We start from the raw sequence: 15,560 nt of genomic DNA on the forward strand, positions 1-15,560 counted from the left end.
TTACTTTTGTGGTTTCAGGAAGGCTGCTGCCAATTGTAAATGTAAGTAATTGTATATTACATATTTTATGTTAGTCTGTTTAATTTTTGTATATATTTTTGTGTTTAGTTTCTAGTTTTCTTCTACGACGAAGACGCCTTGTTGTATACGGACGAAATATTCGTTTAGTTTCACTTCGTTTCCATTTACTGACCATAGACCCATTTCTCGTCTTTATATTTATTTTTTCGTTTTTCCAAAAACAACGAAATGGCCCTCGCCCCTAGATTTGAAGAAAAAAACCTGCATTTTTGCTCCCTTCTTTACATTTTCCTTAATTTGTGCCACTGCTTTACCGTCTCTGTAGGCTAATCTAGGAGCGTAAAAACCTTTTTATACTAAGCAAAAGAGGCTTTTTTTGGTGACCCAATTTACTGACCACACTTATAGCTATGCTGCTAGGCTAATCTCTGGCTAACCGGGGCTAGTCTAACGGATCATGGGGAGTTTTTAAGGGTTATCCTTTTACTGTAGTTTGGACAGTGCGATGATCCTTCACGAAATACGACATAAAGCTAAAAGTTTGATGCATGTCAAACATCACCATTCTCTCATAAAGTTACTTTTAATTGAGCAAGTATTTTGTTAATGTAGGGTGGCACCCCCTAAACCACTGCTCTTCATGCTAATGCATAGCTAGTGCTTTCCTAAATTAATTTTGGACGGCAACAGTTGTTTCCAGTTCACAATCGCATCTTTTTAATTGACCGATTATCTTGCAAAACAATTCCAAAGGAAATTGTATAATTTACTTATACTTTATATTTTATAATAACACTCCTTAACCAGAATGATTTATATTAATGTTACCAATTTACCAGGAATATATTAATGTCATACTAAATTCGCTTTCCTGTATTACATTACAATTTAATTACAGATTGAAGTGGATCCCTTTTTTACACTTTGTAAGCGTAAAGCTAAAAAAGAAAAAGATACTGGTCGTTGCGCAGCTGTGATTGCCTACCATCAAGCTTGTCGAAAGAAAGGAGTAGAGATCTCGATTCCTCAACCCTGTCAGAAGTAAGTTGTTTATAGAATACCTGGAGTCTTAGGATCCTTATACAATATTATCTTGTAATGCTATGCTTCACTGATGTTTGTTAGTTCCATTTGGTTCTAAAAAGAAAAACGAAAAGTTTCACTCACGTAGAAACAAAGGAAGACAGTATGGTTTTAAAACCAATCATATTTGTGAAAGGTCTCTCCAGAAATAAGGAACAAGGCGATTGGCTAATACAGAAATATATCACAATAACCAAGCAATGGATTTAAAGAATAATTTTTAACACGGAAATATAGGACAGTAATTTCTCTTTTTCTTTTTGGTATTGGGCTCCCTACTGGGAAAATTAATTTTTAGCGTGTTTTAAGAAAACTGTCTAGTGAGAATAAATGTGATTTATAACTGATTCAGGAATAGTTACTATCATTTCGATTACTCTACTAGCTAAACGTTATTCGGAATAAATTAATGAGAATTTTGAGAAAAGTATGAAAACCCCTCAAAAATGGTGTCGGATCAAAACGAAAAAATACCATTGGAATCATCGTTACCGACATACCCATACAGTAAACTTACAGTCCCCATCTTGAACAAAAAGGAAAATCACTTTTTTGCATGGGTAGCACTGTTGCGTCCTTTTTTTACTCTTTCTTCATTTTGTTTTTCTTCGCCGCTAGCGGGGCATTGGAACATCATAGAGAGATGTTTAAGGGCTCATTTGAAGGAAATTGCTATATCTACGTGCTTTTTTAAGTAAAAAATAGAAAACAGGAACATAATTATTACAAAAATCACATCTTTATATAAAAGATGATGCAACACCTCTATCTTTTGGCACGATAACTATTTTCAGAATTAGTTATTAGATTAGGTATTCTTCTCTAATTATAATTAAAAAAAAATAAAAAATAAAAAACGTTGAAGAGCTGGTATTGTTATCTGTAGATGCCAAAAGTTTTGAATAATAGCTTAAGGTTACTGTTGGCCCTAAAACATGTGATTTTGTGACAAGCCTAAAGCTCTGACTTGCACCAAAGGGTCAAACTACTTATGTTCTTAGAATCTTTTTTCAGGCCACCAACACCCGACACGGAGTTTGCTATGGGTTGTGCATATTATCGTTTCGAAGGCCGTGTTCAACTTGGGTGAATGTCTTCTCAGAGCCCTTGTTCAACCATGCTATTCTGGCATGTTACAGTTTTTTGGAACCCGTCTCCAACACGCTTGGAGCACGTTAGATGAAAACTTACACTGAAATGCTAAGACCGACTGCAGAACAATAGCATACCAAAACTTTAATCAAAATAATTTTAAAGCTAGAATCCATACAGTAGAACAAAAACTTATGCGATGTTCAATTTAAATCTTAACTTTAATAAGCTACCATTAAGTTTGTTTTTGGATTTTTCTAGTTCGGCGGAGTAAAGCCGAACTGTAAGTGCCACTAGAAGTTTTGATTTTATTAAAACTTTGTCAGAACCCCAAGGATTCTTCTTTTATGATTCTCTTCTATTACTTAGACTATTATACATCTCTGAACTGGTCTCCCGTACTTATCTCTATATTTGTGAAGTCGGAATAAAGGGATGAATTTTTTGGAGGGATCAAGGATTAAAGGGTCCAGTTTATGGTCCTTTAATAATGAGCATCCTTGCACGACTCTATTTTCTTCGAGGTTTTATATGTAGACAATTTTCATAATACTTCTTTAACACGTTTTAACTTTTGCCAGATCATTATGTAATCAGTGAGCTGAAAAGTCTTTATTTAGCAATTTCTATAGAAATCGAACGTCAGTTGTGATCATCTAGAGACACTGAAAGAGAGAGAAAAACACACTACTACATAAACAAAACATAAAAGAGTTTTTTGTATCAAAATAGCGTGATGTAACTCCTGGGGCTCACGCTATTTTGATGATACTAAAAAAGAATAACGCGTGATTCTTTAATTACACAAATTGGATTTCTACAAGGTACGCTATTTTTAAAGTTACTGTTTTAGCAACTTTAACCTCTGTTTTAACGTACACTATTCTCATGTCAGAAAACTCTTAATAACTACTCTAAACTATACTTTAATAAGTTATTTTTCGTCGAATTAATTTCCTTACAAGAAAATAAAAATTATAAAAGACAAAAAAAAGGCCCGCTGAAACACAATTTTCAAAATTTTTCGTATTTTTAAGACACTAATCGAATATTTTTAGCTCTTGTCCCATTGGACCATTGTTAAAGTCATATAAATTCAGAAATGGAAATGTTAGTGGAAATATTACCTGTTTCTTACTCTTCTCTTATCAGATTCATCGCACAAGTCTCCCATGCTCTTTGGACTAATTTATGGAATGGTTGGGGTGCCAGCGGGGGGGCAATTTACCCTTTAGATTTTGGAAAATACCCTTTTTTATCGTTCTTTAAAGAAGTAGTAAAATTTTGCCCCTTCTCCTGCCCTACATTCTCACGAGTTGGTGCTACTGGAGACAGTGTCTGAATCCAGATTTATCAAAAATTGTCTCTGTGCGTGATCTCTTCTTTGCTTTATGCTGGTGGTGTATTTTAAATGGTATTTTCAGGTGTGAAACTGGTGACAGAACTAATTTTGGTTTTAATGAAGTAAAGAAATTTACTGTTGGCAAAGAAACAAATGTAAAGCCTGTGACAGATATTCTTTTCATTTTTGAAAACGATGATTGCATCAAAGAGTTATTGAAACGACTCCAGCTGATTATACTTCGGATAGATAAGGAGTTACAGACAACTGCAAAAACGAAGAACAACAGGTAAGGTCAGCTAAGATACGGTTAAATATCTCATCTGGGATGTTATTTCTCCAAAAAGCGATTACTTACCCTACTTTTACCGATCACTTTTTTTATTTTTACTACTACTACTACTAACAACTCATCGCAGCACCAAGCCGCCTGAGGCCAACACAGCTACGCAAGCTCCTCCTCCACCCCAATCTATTCAAAGCCTCCCTCTTTACACCCGCCCACAAAGTGCCCATTTCCTTTAAATCTTTCTTTATGACGTCCTCCCACCCCAGACGGGGACGACCTGCTTTCCGTTTAGCCCTAGATGGTTGGCCGAAAAGAACAATCTTCGGCAATCTGTCATCCTTCATCCGCACAACATACCCTAACCACCTCAACCTTTCTTTCATTATAGCCCTAGAAAGCGGGATTGAACCACATTTTTCGTACATCCTATTGTTTGAAATTCGGTCAGTCAGCCGGGTACCCAGAAAAATCCTTAAGCAATTTCTCTGGAAAACAACTAGCAAATGTTCATCTGCTTTTCGGAGCGTTCATGCTTCAGAGCCATATTTGACCACTGTCATCACTGTAGCTTCTAAGATTCTAATCTTGGTTTGCAGACTTATCTTCCTATTCTTCCAGACTTTTTTTTAACTGTGAAAAAACACCCTGAGCCCTGGCTATTCTATATTTAACATCTTCACTTCCCCCACCATCTTTACTAATAATACTACCAAGGTAAGTGAAGCTGCCCACCTGATCAATCTTTTCATTACCCAACGTCACCTTTTCATCTTCACTTATTCCTAGCCTTAGTGACTTGGTCTTCCTAACAGTAATTTTAAATCCAATACTAGCACCCTGAACTCGCAAAACCTCTAAAACTTCATTCATTTTGCTCACACTTTCATCTAGGATGCTTAAATCATCAGCATAATCCAAGTCCAGGAGACTTTTTCCTCCCCATTTGATTCCGTGGTCTCCCATTGCCTTTCCTGTGCTCCTTAAAACAAAGTCCATCAAAATAATCCATATAAAGGGGGATAGAACACAACCCTGCTTAACTTCTGACCGTATTTGGATTGCAAAAATCTTACACTTGCATGGAAATACTAACCTACTGCGTGACCAATCTACAGCCTTCTTGACCAATCTTGAAAAGAACTAATAAATTAAACTGCATATTTGATATATAATGATACTAATTGCTGAAAGCTCATCAGTTCAAGATTTTACTGTAATTTTAATATTTATTTTCAATATTAAGTAAAAAAAAAAATATTTGTAATACAATTCGTTTTCAGTAAAGTGCCAATGACGCAGTAGGTTTTAGGCTTCTGCAGTGAGGCGATACCCAAACTCTTGTTTGTAGTTATTTTTATTCGATTCAAGCTTGATTTGCATATTCAATTTAAGTTTCACTCGTTTTAAGATTTATTTATTCATTTACATTAATATATATTGTATGTTTGTTCGCATTGATTGTTTATGTAATTTCTGTTCGTTTTAAGTTTCATTTATACTTTAATAGCAAAACATTTGTTTTCGTTATAAGCTTGATTTTCATATTCAATCTAAGCACTACTCGCTTTAAGATCTATTTATTCATTTATATTATTACTTGTTGTATGTTTTTTGCTATGATTGTTTATTTAATTTCTGTTCGTTTTGGGTTTTATTTATTCTTCAATAGTAATTTCTGGTCGTTTTGAGCTTGAATTTTAACATGTATTCATATCTACTGAGCTTAAGTTTAAAATGGCCTTTACTTTTCTTTGAAAAACTTATTTTTCGGAAAGTTTCTTTTAATTAATTTTTGTTCGTTTTTGATTGCAAAGAGTCTCAAGTTTTTATGGCATGGGGGTGTTGCTTACTCTCCGATTATTCTTGACTTTAAAAAACGGATCTAGAACTTTCAATTTAAATCGAATGAGGCTTTTTTCAAAGTCTATACGATTACCTCTTTTATGAAAACCGTATATATGAACAATAGACAGCTTTGCATAACTTGTGGACAGCGATTGGCAACAATGAATGGGTTGAAAAATAGCTCCAATAAGGGTGTTTTGACCATTTCACTTGCTGACACAAAGGGATCACGACTGTTTGGAATTGACCTTAATAGGATTTTGTGTGCCAAAGCAATTTTGTATCTATCACATAGTATGTATTTTAACCTTATAATTGGTTGATTATAATAGATTTACTATGTGTTCTTCCCATACAAAACTTTACCTTATTAAAGTCTTTGTTGTGGGAGTGGTGTAGTTGGCAGAAGGAAGAAAACTTCAGCAGTAGAAAGTAGAAGAGGGGTAGGTTGAGGTTGGAGACTCATCCAATACGAGGCGGAACTTCACTTATCTCCTCCGTTCCTGATTTAAGAGATCAGACAGACTCATTGGGCTGTAGAATGTTGGACAGTTTGAGTGTGGAAGAAGTTAAAATACTCAAAAATACTTTATATTTTGAGTTATTGCAGGATTGATTTCATAGATTGTGGAATGGTGAGCCCCCTGGCCCGTCATTTGGGTGAACCTCAACTCATAATATGTAATTTTTATTCATTGTTCTTGGTTATATAATCTTCTATAGATGTCAATTTGAGGTATAACTTTATTGTATTACTTTCTTTTCTAAGCCTTGGGATAAAAAAACAAACCTCAGCATAGACAGTGGCCGGGTGACGTTTCCCCCCTCACATGCATAATTGAGCAGCCACAGAGAAATTAATACAAATGAAAATAATCTGTCTTTTGAAAATATCTTTTTTCTAAAGACACGAACAAAATCATCTAAATGAACCTGAAGTGCTATCTCTGACATTTCCGTTGATTCTTTATTCCCGTTACTTTCAGATGTAAAATTTAGAATATTATCGAATGGGTTTAGTCGTCCCCTCTCTGAATAATTCACATTTGGAAAACTTACCCCTGGGAAATTCCTCCCCCTCAAAGAACATTTTCTTTTCCTGCTGATTATATACACGTGTTAAATTCCACCCAGCAGAAACTTTACTGCTATGTAATTTGTTCTCCCAAACATATGACTCTCTTGAACTTGTGAAGCTTAGTGAACATGGAAGCTGAAATTTCTAATGGATCTAGAAGTCCGAATGCGAAACTCTCGTACTTCTTGCGTCAAGAAATGTAAGGGTTCAATGAAGAAATACTTATTTATTTTTCCAGGGGCACTTTATGTGGAGGTGGTCGCATAAACTTTGGAACGGGGTTCATTGAATTACAATTTAAAATTTATAGTGCCCTTACACCAGGGGCGGGGGGCGCAAAATAGGTTGATCCGATAAACTTATGTTAGGAGCAAGTTTAATTAACGCAAACTTGCGCCAATTAAGTAAATTAAATCACTCTAGACTACGTTAGGGGGGCGCCCCCCTTGCCCCTCCCCTGGATCCACCACTGCCTTACACTCTCTGTTTCTTTCCTTGTTAGGGAGGAGAGCAGATGCCTAATAGGTGTTTGTTAGTACCAAAACATTCTAACTATCATTGAGCCTTCAGGTATAAACAGAATAAGTTCAAAGGTAGGGGTGGGGAAAAAGGGCGTGGGGGTGTTATTTGCCCTTCGATTGATTTTGACTCGTAAGAGCTGGACTAGAACTTCCAATTTTCAATCAAATGAGCCCTCTCTGAAGTTTATACGAGAATCCCTTCCTGCCCCCGGGCCCTGCGGGGTTTTGTCGATGCCAGAGTTTTGTTACTTAACCTTTCAACTATTTTTAACAAAATTTTTATCTGATGCATTTAGGGCGTGGAGGAAGGGGGGGGCTAGTTGCCCTCCAGTCTCTTTTGACTCTTAAAAAGTGAACAAGAACTTTCAATTTCCAATCAAATGAGCCCTCTCTAAAGTTTATACGAGTATCCCTTCCATAAAAAATAATATGAAGGATTCGGAGAATCCTTGAATTACAACCCTTGCCCTGAGGGCTGTGGGAGAGTTGTTATCCTCAAAGACCTAATTTCCAGACCTTAAAACTACGTTTAATAAAATGGCTGTCTCAAAATTTTTATTGGATGTGTTTGGGGAAAAGTTGGGCGTGAGAGAGGGGTTAGTTGCCTTCAAATCACTTTCGACTATTAAAAAGGGCACTATCCCTTTCAATTTCCAATTGAATGAGCCTTTTTTGAAGTTTCTACGACAGCGCCTTCTATAAAAACCTTATATGCCCCCAGGGTATAACTTAAAACCCTTGCCTTGAGGGTTGTGGGGGAGTGACCTCCTCAAAAATATATTTTCTATTGGAAAATCAACTACGTTGGACAAAATGACTATCTCAAAATTTGGATTGTATGTGTTTGGGGGAATGATGGGCGTGGGGGGGGGCTAGTTGCCCTCCAATGACTTTCGACTATTAAAAAGGGCACCTTTTGAATTTCCAATTGAATGAGCCTTTTTTGAAGTTCTACGACAACGCCTTCTACAAAAACCTTATTTGCCCCCAGGGCATAGCTTAAAACCCTTGCCATGAGGGTTGTGGGGGATTGTCCTCCTCAAAAACATATTTTCAATCTGGAAATCAACTACGCTGAACAAAATGGCTATCTCAAAATCTTGATTGGATGTGTTTGGGGGACTGATGGGCGTGGGGGGGGTAGTTGCCCTCCAATCACTTTTGACTGTTAAAAATGGCACTATCCCTTTGAATTTCCAATCAAATGAGCCTTTTTGAAGTTTCTACAACAACTATCCCTTTGAACTTCTAATCGAATGAGTCTTTCTATAAGTTGTTACGACACGGCAGTCTATAAAACCTTTCATCCCCCTAGGGCATAACTTATAAACCTTGTCTTGCTAGTTGTGGGTGAGTTTCCTCCTCAAAAACATATTTTCTATCTGGAAATCAACTACGCTGAACAAAATGGCTGTCTCAAAATTTTGATTGGATATGTTTGGGGGAATGATGGGCGTGGGGGGGAGGGGGTGGGGGGTTTAGTTGCCCTCCAATCACTTTCGACTATTAAAAAGGGCACTATTCCTTTGAATTTCGAATCGAATGGGCCTTTTTTGAAGTTTCTACGACAACGCCTTCTATAAAAACCTTATGTGTCCCCAGGGCGTATCTTAAAACCCTTGCCTTGAAGGTTGTGGGGGAGTGTCCTCCTCAAAAATATGTTTTATATCTGGAAATCAACTACGCTGAACAAAATGGCTATCTCAAAATTTTGATTGGATGTGTTTTGGGAAATGATTGGTATGAGAGGGGGGACTTGTGGCACTCCACTCACTTTTGACTATTAAAATGGGAACTAGCCCTTTAATTCCGGATCGAATGAGACTGTTTTGAAGTTTTTAGGACAACACCTTCTAGTAAAACCTTATATGCCCCCAGGTGATAACTTAAAACCCTTGCCCTGAGGGTTTTGTGGGAGTATCCTCCCCAAAAGTATATTTTCACTCTGAAAATCAATTACGCGGAACAAAATGGTCATCTCAAAATTTGTATTGGCTGTATGGGGGAGAATAGTGGGCGTGGGGGGGGGGCTAGTTGCCCTCCAATCACTTTCGACTATTAAAAAGGGCACTAGAACTCTCGATTTCCAATCGAATGAGCCCCCTTTGAAGTTTCTACGACGAGCCTTTCCATATGACACGCCTCTTTAAACTTTAAACTATTATATCTTTAAACTATAGCAGTCTTTGGGGATCTTTCAGGAGGTATTTCATTATATTCTACTTTTGACTTAATTCGTTCACTTAGTCTTATTCAGATAATTTTTTATTGCAATCAGTTAATAAGTATAGTTGACTTAAACTACTACTACTACTACCACTAACAACTCACCGCAGCACCAAGCCGCCTGAGGCCAACACAGCTACGCACGCTCCTCCTCCATCCCAATCTATTCAAAGCTTCCCTTTTTACACCCTCCCACGAAGTTCCCATTTCCTTTAAATCTTTCTTTATGACGTCCTCCCACCCCAAGACGAGGATGACCTGCTTTCCGTTTAGCTCTAGACGGTGGGTCGAAAAGAACAATCTTCGGCAATCTGTCATCCTTCATCCGCACAAAGTGCCCTAGCCATCCCAACCTTTCTTTCATTATAGCCTTAGAGAGTGGTATTGAATCACATTTTTCGTACATCCTATTGTTTGAAATACAGTCAGTCAGCTGGGTACTCAGAATAATCCTTAAGCAATTTTTCTGGAAAACATCTAGCTAATTTTCATCCGCTCTTCGAAGCGCCAATGCTTCAGAGCCATATTTGACTACTGTCATCACTTTAGCTTCTAATATTCTAATCTTGGTTTGCGGACTTATCTTCCTATTCTTCCAAATTTTTTTTTTATTGTGAAAAAACACCCTGAGCCTTGGTTATTCTACTTTTAACATCTTCACTGCTCCCGAAATCTTTACTAATAATACTACCAAGGTAAGTGAAGCTGCCCACTTGATTAATCTTTTCATTACCCAACGTCACATTTTCATCTTCACTTATTCCTAGCCTCAGTGACTTAGTCTTCTTATCATTAATTTTCAAACCTTTTTCTAGTAGCCTGAATTCGCAAAACCTCTAAGAGTTCATTCATTTTGCTCACACTTTCCTCTAGGATGCTTAATTCAACTGCGTAATCTAAGTCAAGAAGACTTTTTCCTCCCCATTTGGTTCCGAGGTCTCACATTGCCTTTCCTGTGCTCCTTAAGACAAAGTCCATCAAAACGATCCATATAAAGGGGGATAGAACACAACCTTACTTAACACCTGACTTAATACAAAACCAGCTGCTAACCTCATTTCCTACCTTAACCACAGCAGTGTTATTCTCGTACATAGCACTAATCACTTTAATGTATTTGTCTGGTATACCATACAAGAATAAAACCTTTGCTAAAGCTCTTCTGTCAATAGAATCGAACGCTTGCTCATAATCAATAAAACTGAGGACCAAAGGTGTTTGATAACTCAGGCACTTCTCAACTATTAACCTAAGAGTGAAAATTTGGTCGACGCATCCTCTGCCTTTTCTAAAACCGCACTATTCTTCTCTTATAACTTTGTCAACAGCATCTCTCAGTCTAAAAAGTATCATATTAATAAGTAATTTGCTACCTACAGAGACCAGACTAATGCCTCGATAATTATCACACTCACTTGTATCACCTTTTTTATAAAGTGGCTTAATTAATGCTTTCCTAAAAAAAAATTGGTACTTCCCCTTTTTCAAAAATCATATTCATAATCTTCAGTAACTTATTTCTAACCTTAGAGCCACCATATTTAAGAAACCCATTTGCTACCCTATCAGCACCTGGAGCCTTGCTAGTTTTTAATCCTTTTAGTACTGTCCTTGAATATTGCTCGCAACACAAGTCCTTCTTCACATCCAAGGTATCACAAACCTTGTTGTTTTAATTTATATCTTTTCCTGCAACTCTATCTCGGTTTAGCAAATTCTCAAAATGTTCAGCCCGTCTCTCTTTAATTCTTTCCTTATCGCTAATTGTGGCCCCATTCCTATCTTTCACTGGGCCCGGATTTTTATGGGTCTGGATTGACTACTCCCTCTTAATTTGTTGACATGCCAGTACAATATTTTACTATTATAAATTAAAATGACAATATCTAGTGATACTTCACTCTTTAATAGAAAAGAGAACATATTTTCCAACATTTCCCTAAACATATACTAAAAACCATTGTTCTGAAATCACTAAAACTTATTTAGATTTTAGCTTTATGTTGAAATTTAACTTTTAGCCAATAATCTGATCTATTTGTAGACACATTAAATTCTGAAATATTTTTTAAGATACATTCTGATAGATTCCAAACCCATTTTAACTCCTTTTATGACAAGAGTTTCAGAAGAGGAATAAGACGGTCTGTAAATTTAATAATTGTAAATTTGTTTTAATAATTGTAAATTTAATTATTTAATTATTTTTTGAAATTAATTTAATTGTTTAATTATTAATTTAAATTTTAATGTAAATTAAATTATCAATTTAAGTTTAACTGTAAATTTAATATTTTTGTGAAAAACCAGATAATCCAGGCTGCAATCACCTTTCCCTCGTTGCCTGGGTTGCCACATCGACTATTCTAATATAGATTATTGGCCTGAAATAGAGAGCGAGTTGGAAAGGCATTTTAATTCGTCCAGCTTAACCGGAACATGAATGCCAATTCACACAACGTGTCGCATGTGAAAACGACACTTATAGATTTCAGCTTACAGGCCATTGATTGCAAAATTTATTTTTTAGGTTTGGGTTCTTGATATATGGATCGAGTGTCGAATCTGTGTCTTTCAACAAGGCTCAGTTATTTGGTGGTAAAAACGCCCGTGATTTGCTACATTATTTGAAGGAAACATGTATGTACCCTTTTCTTCAAAGATAGGCATCTGTTGTTGTGATGGGCAAAGTATCGAGAAAAAAAAATGCGATTATCAAATAATTTGTCATATTTTGGGGTTAGTTTTTAACTCAAAAACCCGCAAATCAGTAATTATAATTCAGTTTATAACTCTGGTTCTGAATGGTAAATTCCCAAAATACTTTCCTGGTAAGGGTGAAGCAAAATAATTAGCATGTTTATTTTTTTAGCAAGGTGAAATTGGTGTAGATACGTCTTAAATAGTAAAATTATCAAGACTGAGCTTTATACTTAAATTTGGTAATGGAAAACGTTTAATTATATTAATTTGTGCTCATTCAGTTGAAAATATGTAATTCCACTTTGAGTCTATCAAATTCTACATAGTAGGTTTTTTCCCTCTTTAAAAATACTTGCGTTAGGCAAATAAAACTTTACTGAGTGGATCCAGAGCCCTAATTATATCTAAAGAAGACATCTCATGTCCCTGTCTCATTTTTTTTTCATCTGGTTTAGTCTTCTACTTCTAGTGTAAATTCTAGCTACCCATCTCTGCCTTCTCTTGTAAATGAAAAAAAGTTGTAAGCTATCGTAGCACTTCAAAATGAACGCCAAGTTACGATATCTTTTACAATTTCAAAAAAAAACACAAAACAGACGCTTATTAACGAATTAGGGCACCAAGGAATTTGCAAAACTCTCCGTACGTCAATTGGTGTTTTGATGCCTGTAAGTCTGCTGATTGGTGTGGGAGGTGGCAGTATTATTTGGTGTTTCTCCTTTACTAATATCGCTTTGACGAGTTTCATTATTGGGCCGTGTCTTCGATCGAACAAAGCAGGCAAGCCTAAGAACTCAAGGACACTTTCATAGTTGCCGTAATGGGGTCCTATGTTAGAAGTTTTTACAAAAAGATGGTACATTTTGTCCTAGTTCAAGTTCATTTATTCAGTAATAAATTATTATTGAAATATTATTATTATAACAATAATTCACTGGTCATTTTGTATATCGGAATACATTGTGCAGCCTACATTTAGCAACGCTGGTGCAAAAAATGTAATCTTACAAAAATGAAACGATCCACTTATTTCTTTTTAAAGTTCCCCCGAATATATGATTTCACGACAAAAATACTGATGGAAAACTGTACTGGAAAGGTTTTGTATTTATTTCTAGCGAATTTGTACAAAAGGAATAATCTATCGATAAAGAAATAATACAATTACTTCTTGCCAAGTTTCCCCACACAGTAGAAAGAGAAATAAAGCTGAAGAGAATGTTTTTACTTGTATTGAACAAAATATATACAAAAAGAATGATCTTATAAAAATGGAATGCAGACACATACGTAGGCATCTTCTTCAAGTAATAATAAAAAATAATTGTTAAGTGTGAAGAAATTCCAGAAAATATCGGGCGGGGCTTTCGGGCCTACACTAGTGGCGTAATTTCGTCAAAATCCTGAGGGGGGGGGGACTGGAGCTAATTTTCCCAAATCAAGTGAAAATGACTGTGAAAGATGAAGAATGAGCCACACAACACAATAATGGTAAAGATATACTCAAGAAAATTGACCCGTTTCTCTGGATTCTTGAATTGTGCAAACTTAGCTTAGTTTTGGCAAGATTTTTGAAGCGACTAAATTTCAGCTGGAGGGACAAACTAAGGTCAGGTGGGGGGGGGACAAAGCGAGGTAGGGGCGCTTGCCCCCCCTGCCCCGTAGTAAATCACACCCTTGCTCTACACCTCCCCCTTCCCTTGTGCGAGTGTATGATGGAGTGGTTCTTTTTGTTTTTGTTAAGATTTCCTGAATATTTACCTTTACGCTCTAACAAAATTGCCTTCTTCTCAAGGACGTTAGAGGATTTGTTGAATAGGTGATTGAATCAATAATTTGGTCCAGACCCTAACAATTGTTCGAAGCAAGTTTATGATAACTTATAAAACAAGAAAAAATATACAAATGTAATTAGTAAGTATAGGATAAAATCAGTTTTAATTTTAGATTAAATTGTGTATTTAACAGTCTTTCTGAGTCAGTTTTCCATTAGGTTATCTTTTTTTGTTGGTTCTTCTTTCAATTCTCTGTTTATTGATTCTTCTTTTCGATACATCTGATTTTTTATGTTTATTTTCAATTTGTATTCAAGAGGTTTGTAATTGATCATGGTTATTGCACTGATTCTAAGAAGGTAGGCAAGAATTAAAACAGAAAAGATAAGAATTAGATATGCTATCTTTTTTGTGGTGTACTTGTAAGCGCTACCTACCATGTGAAAGTTAAGCTTCAAAAACGCGGGTAAAAATAAACAAAAATTGCAAAATAGGACATGTGAAACGGAAAAGAAAGAGGTCAGCAAATCTGATTAAAAAACATGAAAACTTTATCTTGCATTTATGTTTAAAAACGTAGATTTTGAAAAATACTCTTTAGGTATTTTCATTGAAAAAATGGAAGAAACAAAGTTGTAAGTCCTAGATTTCAAAATGCCTTTTTTGATATCTTCATAAGAAACGAAAAAAATCACTCTCCCTCAATACATTTTTGTGAATTTGGTGCAACTGGACTACACCAGATCAGTGTTGAATAATCCAGATCAGGATTAAGATAGTATAACCATAAAAGCCAAAATGTGCCAAAGGCACCTTTCTTCTAGTGAAAATGCGGCGAAAATAAACTTTTTAAGTCGCTTTCAAAACCGTAGTCATGTGAAGGACTCATTGCACAATCACCGCAGAAGTGAGGAAAATGTTGCAAATGAACCCCTGCTAAAAATGCTTCAGATTAGTGTGCAACATTGACCAGAGCTAAAAAGAAGCCTCATTTTTTTAAAGGGGGGGGCAGAGTGGGCACTTGCCCCGAGCACAGAAATTTTGTGAGTGTAAAGTTCAAATCAGTAATTTAGCAGTAATAATCATTTTGTAATTTTTGAAATTTTATTTCTATTAAAATAAAGTATAGGGCGCAGTTAATAAATGATTAAATAATAATGAATATAGTAATTAACTAATAACAATTAAAATGACTAAATTCAGATAAATAACAGTAATTAAAATAATTAAATAATCTAAATAATAAACTAGAAAATAATTTAAAAATGAATTATTAATTAATTAATAAATTGGAAATAATTTTGTTAATGAATGAAAATTTTGGTCAAATTTTCCTGAACATTTTTGGGAGACCGGGGAGGGGGGCTAATCAAGATTTTGCCCTAGGGGAAAGACAGGGCAGAGCCCCCACTGCAGAGCTATTTTTATAGGGCCGCTTCCTGGGTGTTTCCTCCTTCAAGTAATAAGCCCCTGTGTGTCTATGTGTTAGTTTCATCGCCTTGGCTTATGGTGGTGAAGGGGGGGGGGGGTTGGTTATCAGCTTTAAACGGGTAGTATTGAAGAAGAGTGTTTGTCGATGTTTAAG

The 15,560-nt window shown here is 35.8% G+C and overlaps 1 protein-coding gene across 1 annotated transcript in view; it reads left to right on the forward strand.

Annotated features, from left to right (window-relative positions):
- LOC148949030 (uncharacterized) overlaps positions 1-15,560 on the forward strand; it is a 387,072-nt gene that overhangs the window by 362,164 nt on the left and 9,348 nt on the right. Inside the window, exons 51-53 of the mRNA XM_089095093.1 lie at positions 920-1,062; positions 3,621-3,827; positions 12,028-12,137. Coding sequence (XP_088951219.1) covers positions 920-1,062; positions 3,621-3,827; positions 12,028-12,137 — 460 coding nt within the window. The remainder of the gene's footprint in view (positions 1-919; positions 1,063-3,620; positions 3,828-12,027; positions 12,138-15,560) is intronic.

This window comes from Artemia sp. Qi Xiang Cuo, chromosome 9 (genome assembly GCF_049724085.1).
Source record: "Artemia sp. Qi Xiang Cuo chromosome 9, ASM4972408v1, whole genome shotgun sequence".
Classification (NCBI taxonomy): domain Eukaryota; kingdom Metazoa; phylum Arthropoda; class Branchiopoda; order Anostraca; family Artemiidae; genus Artemia; species Artemia sp. Qi Xiang Cuo.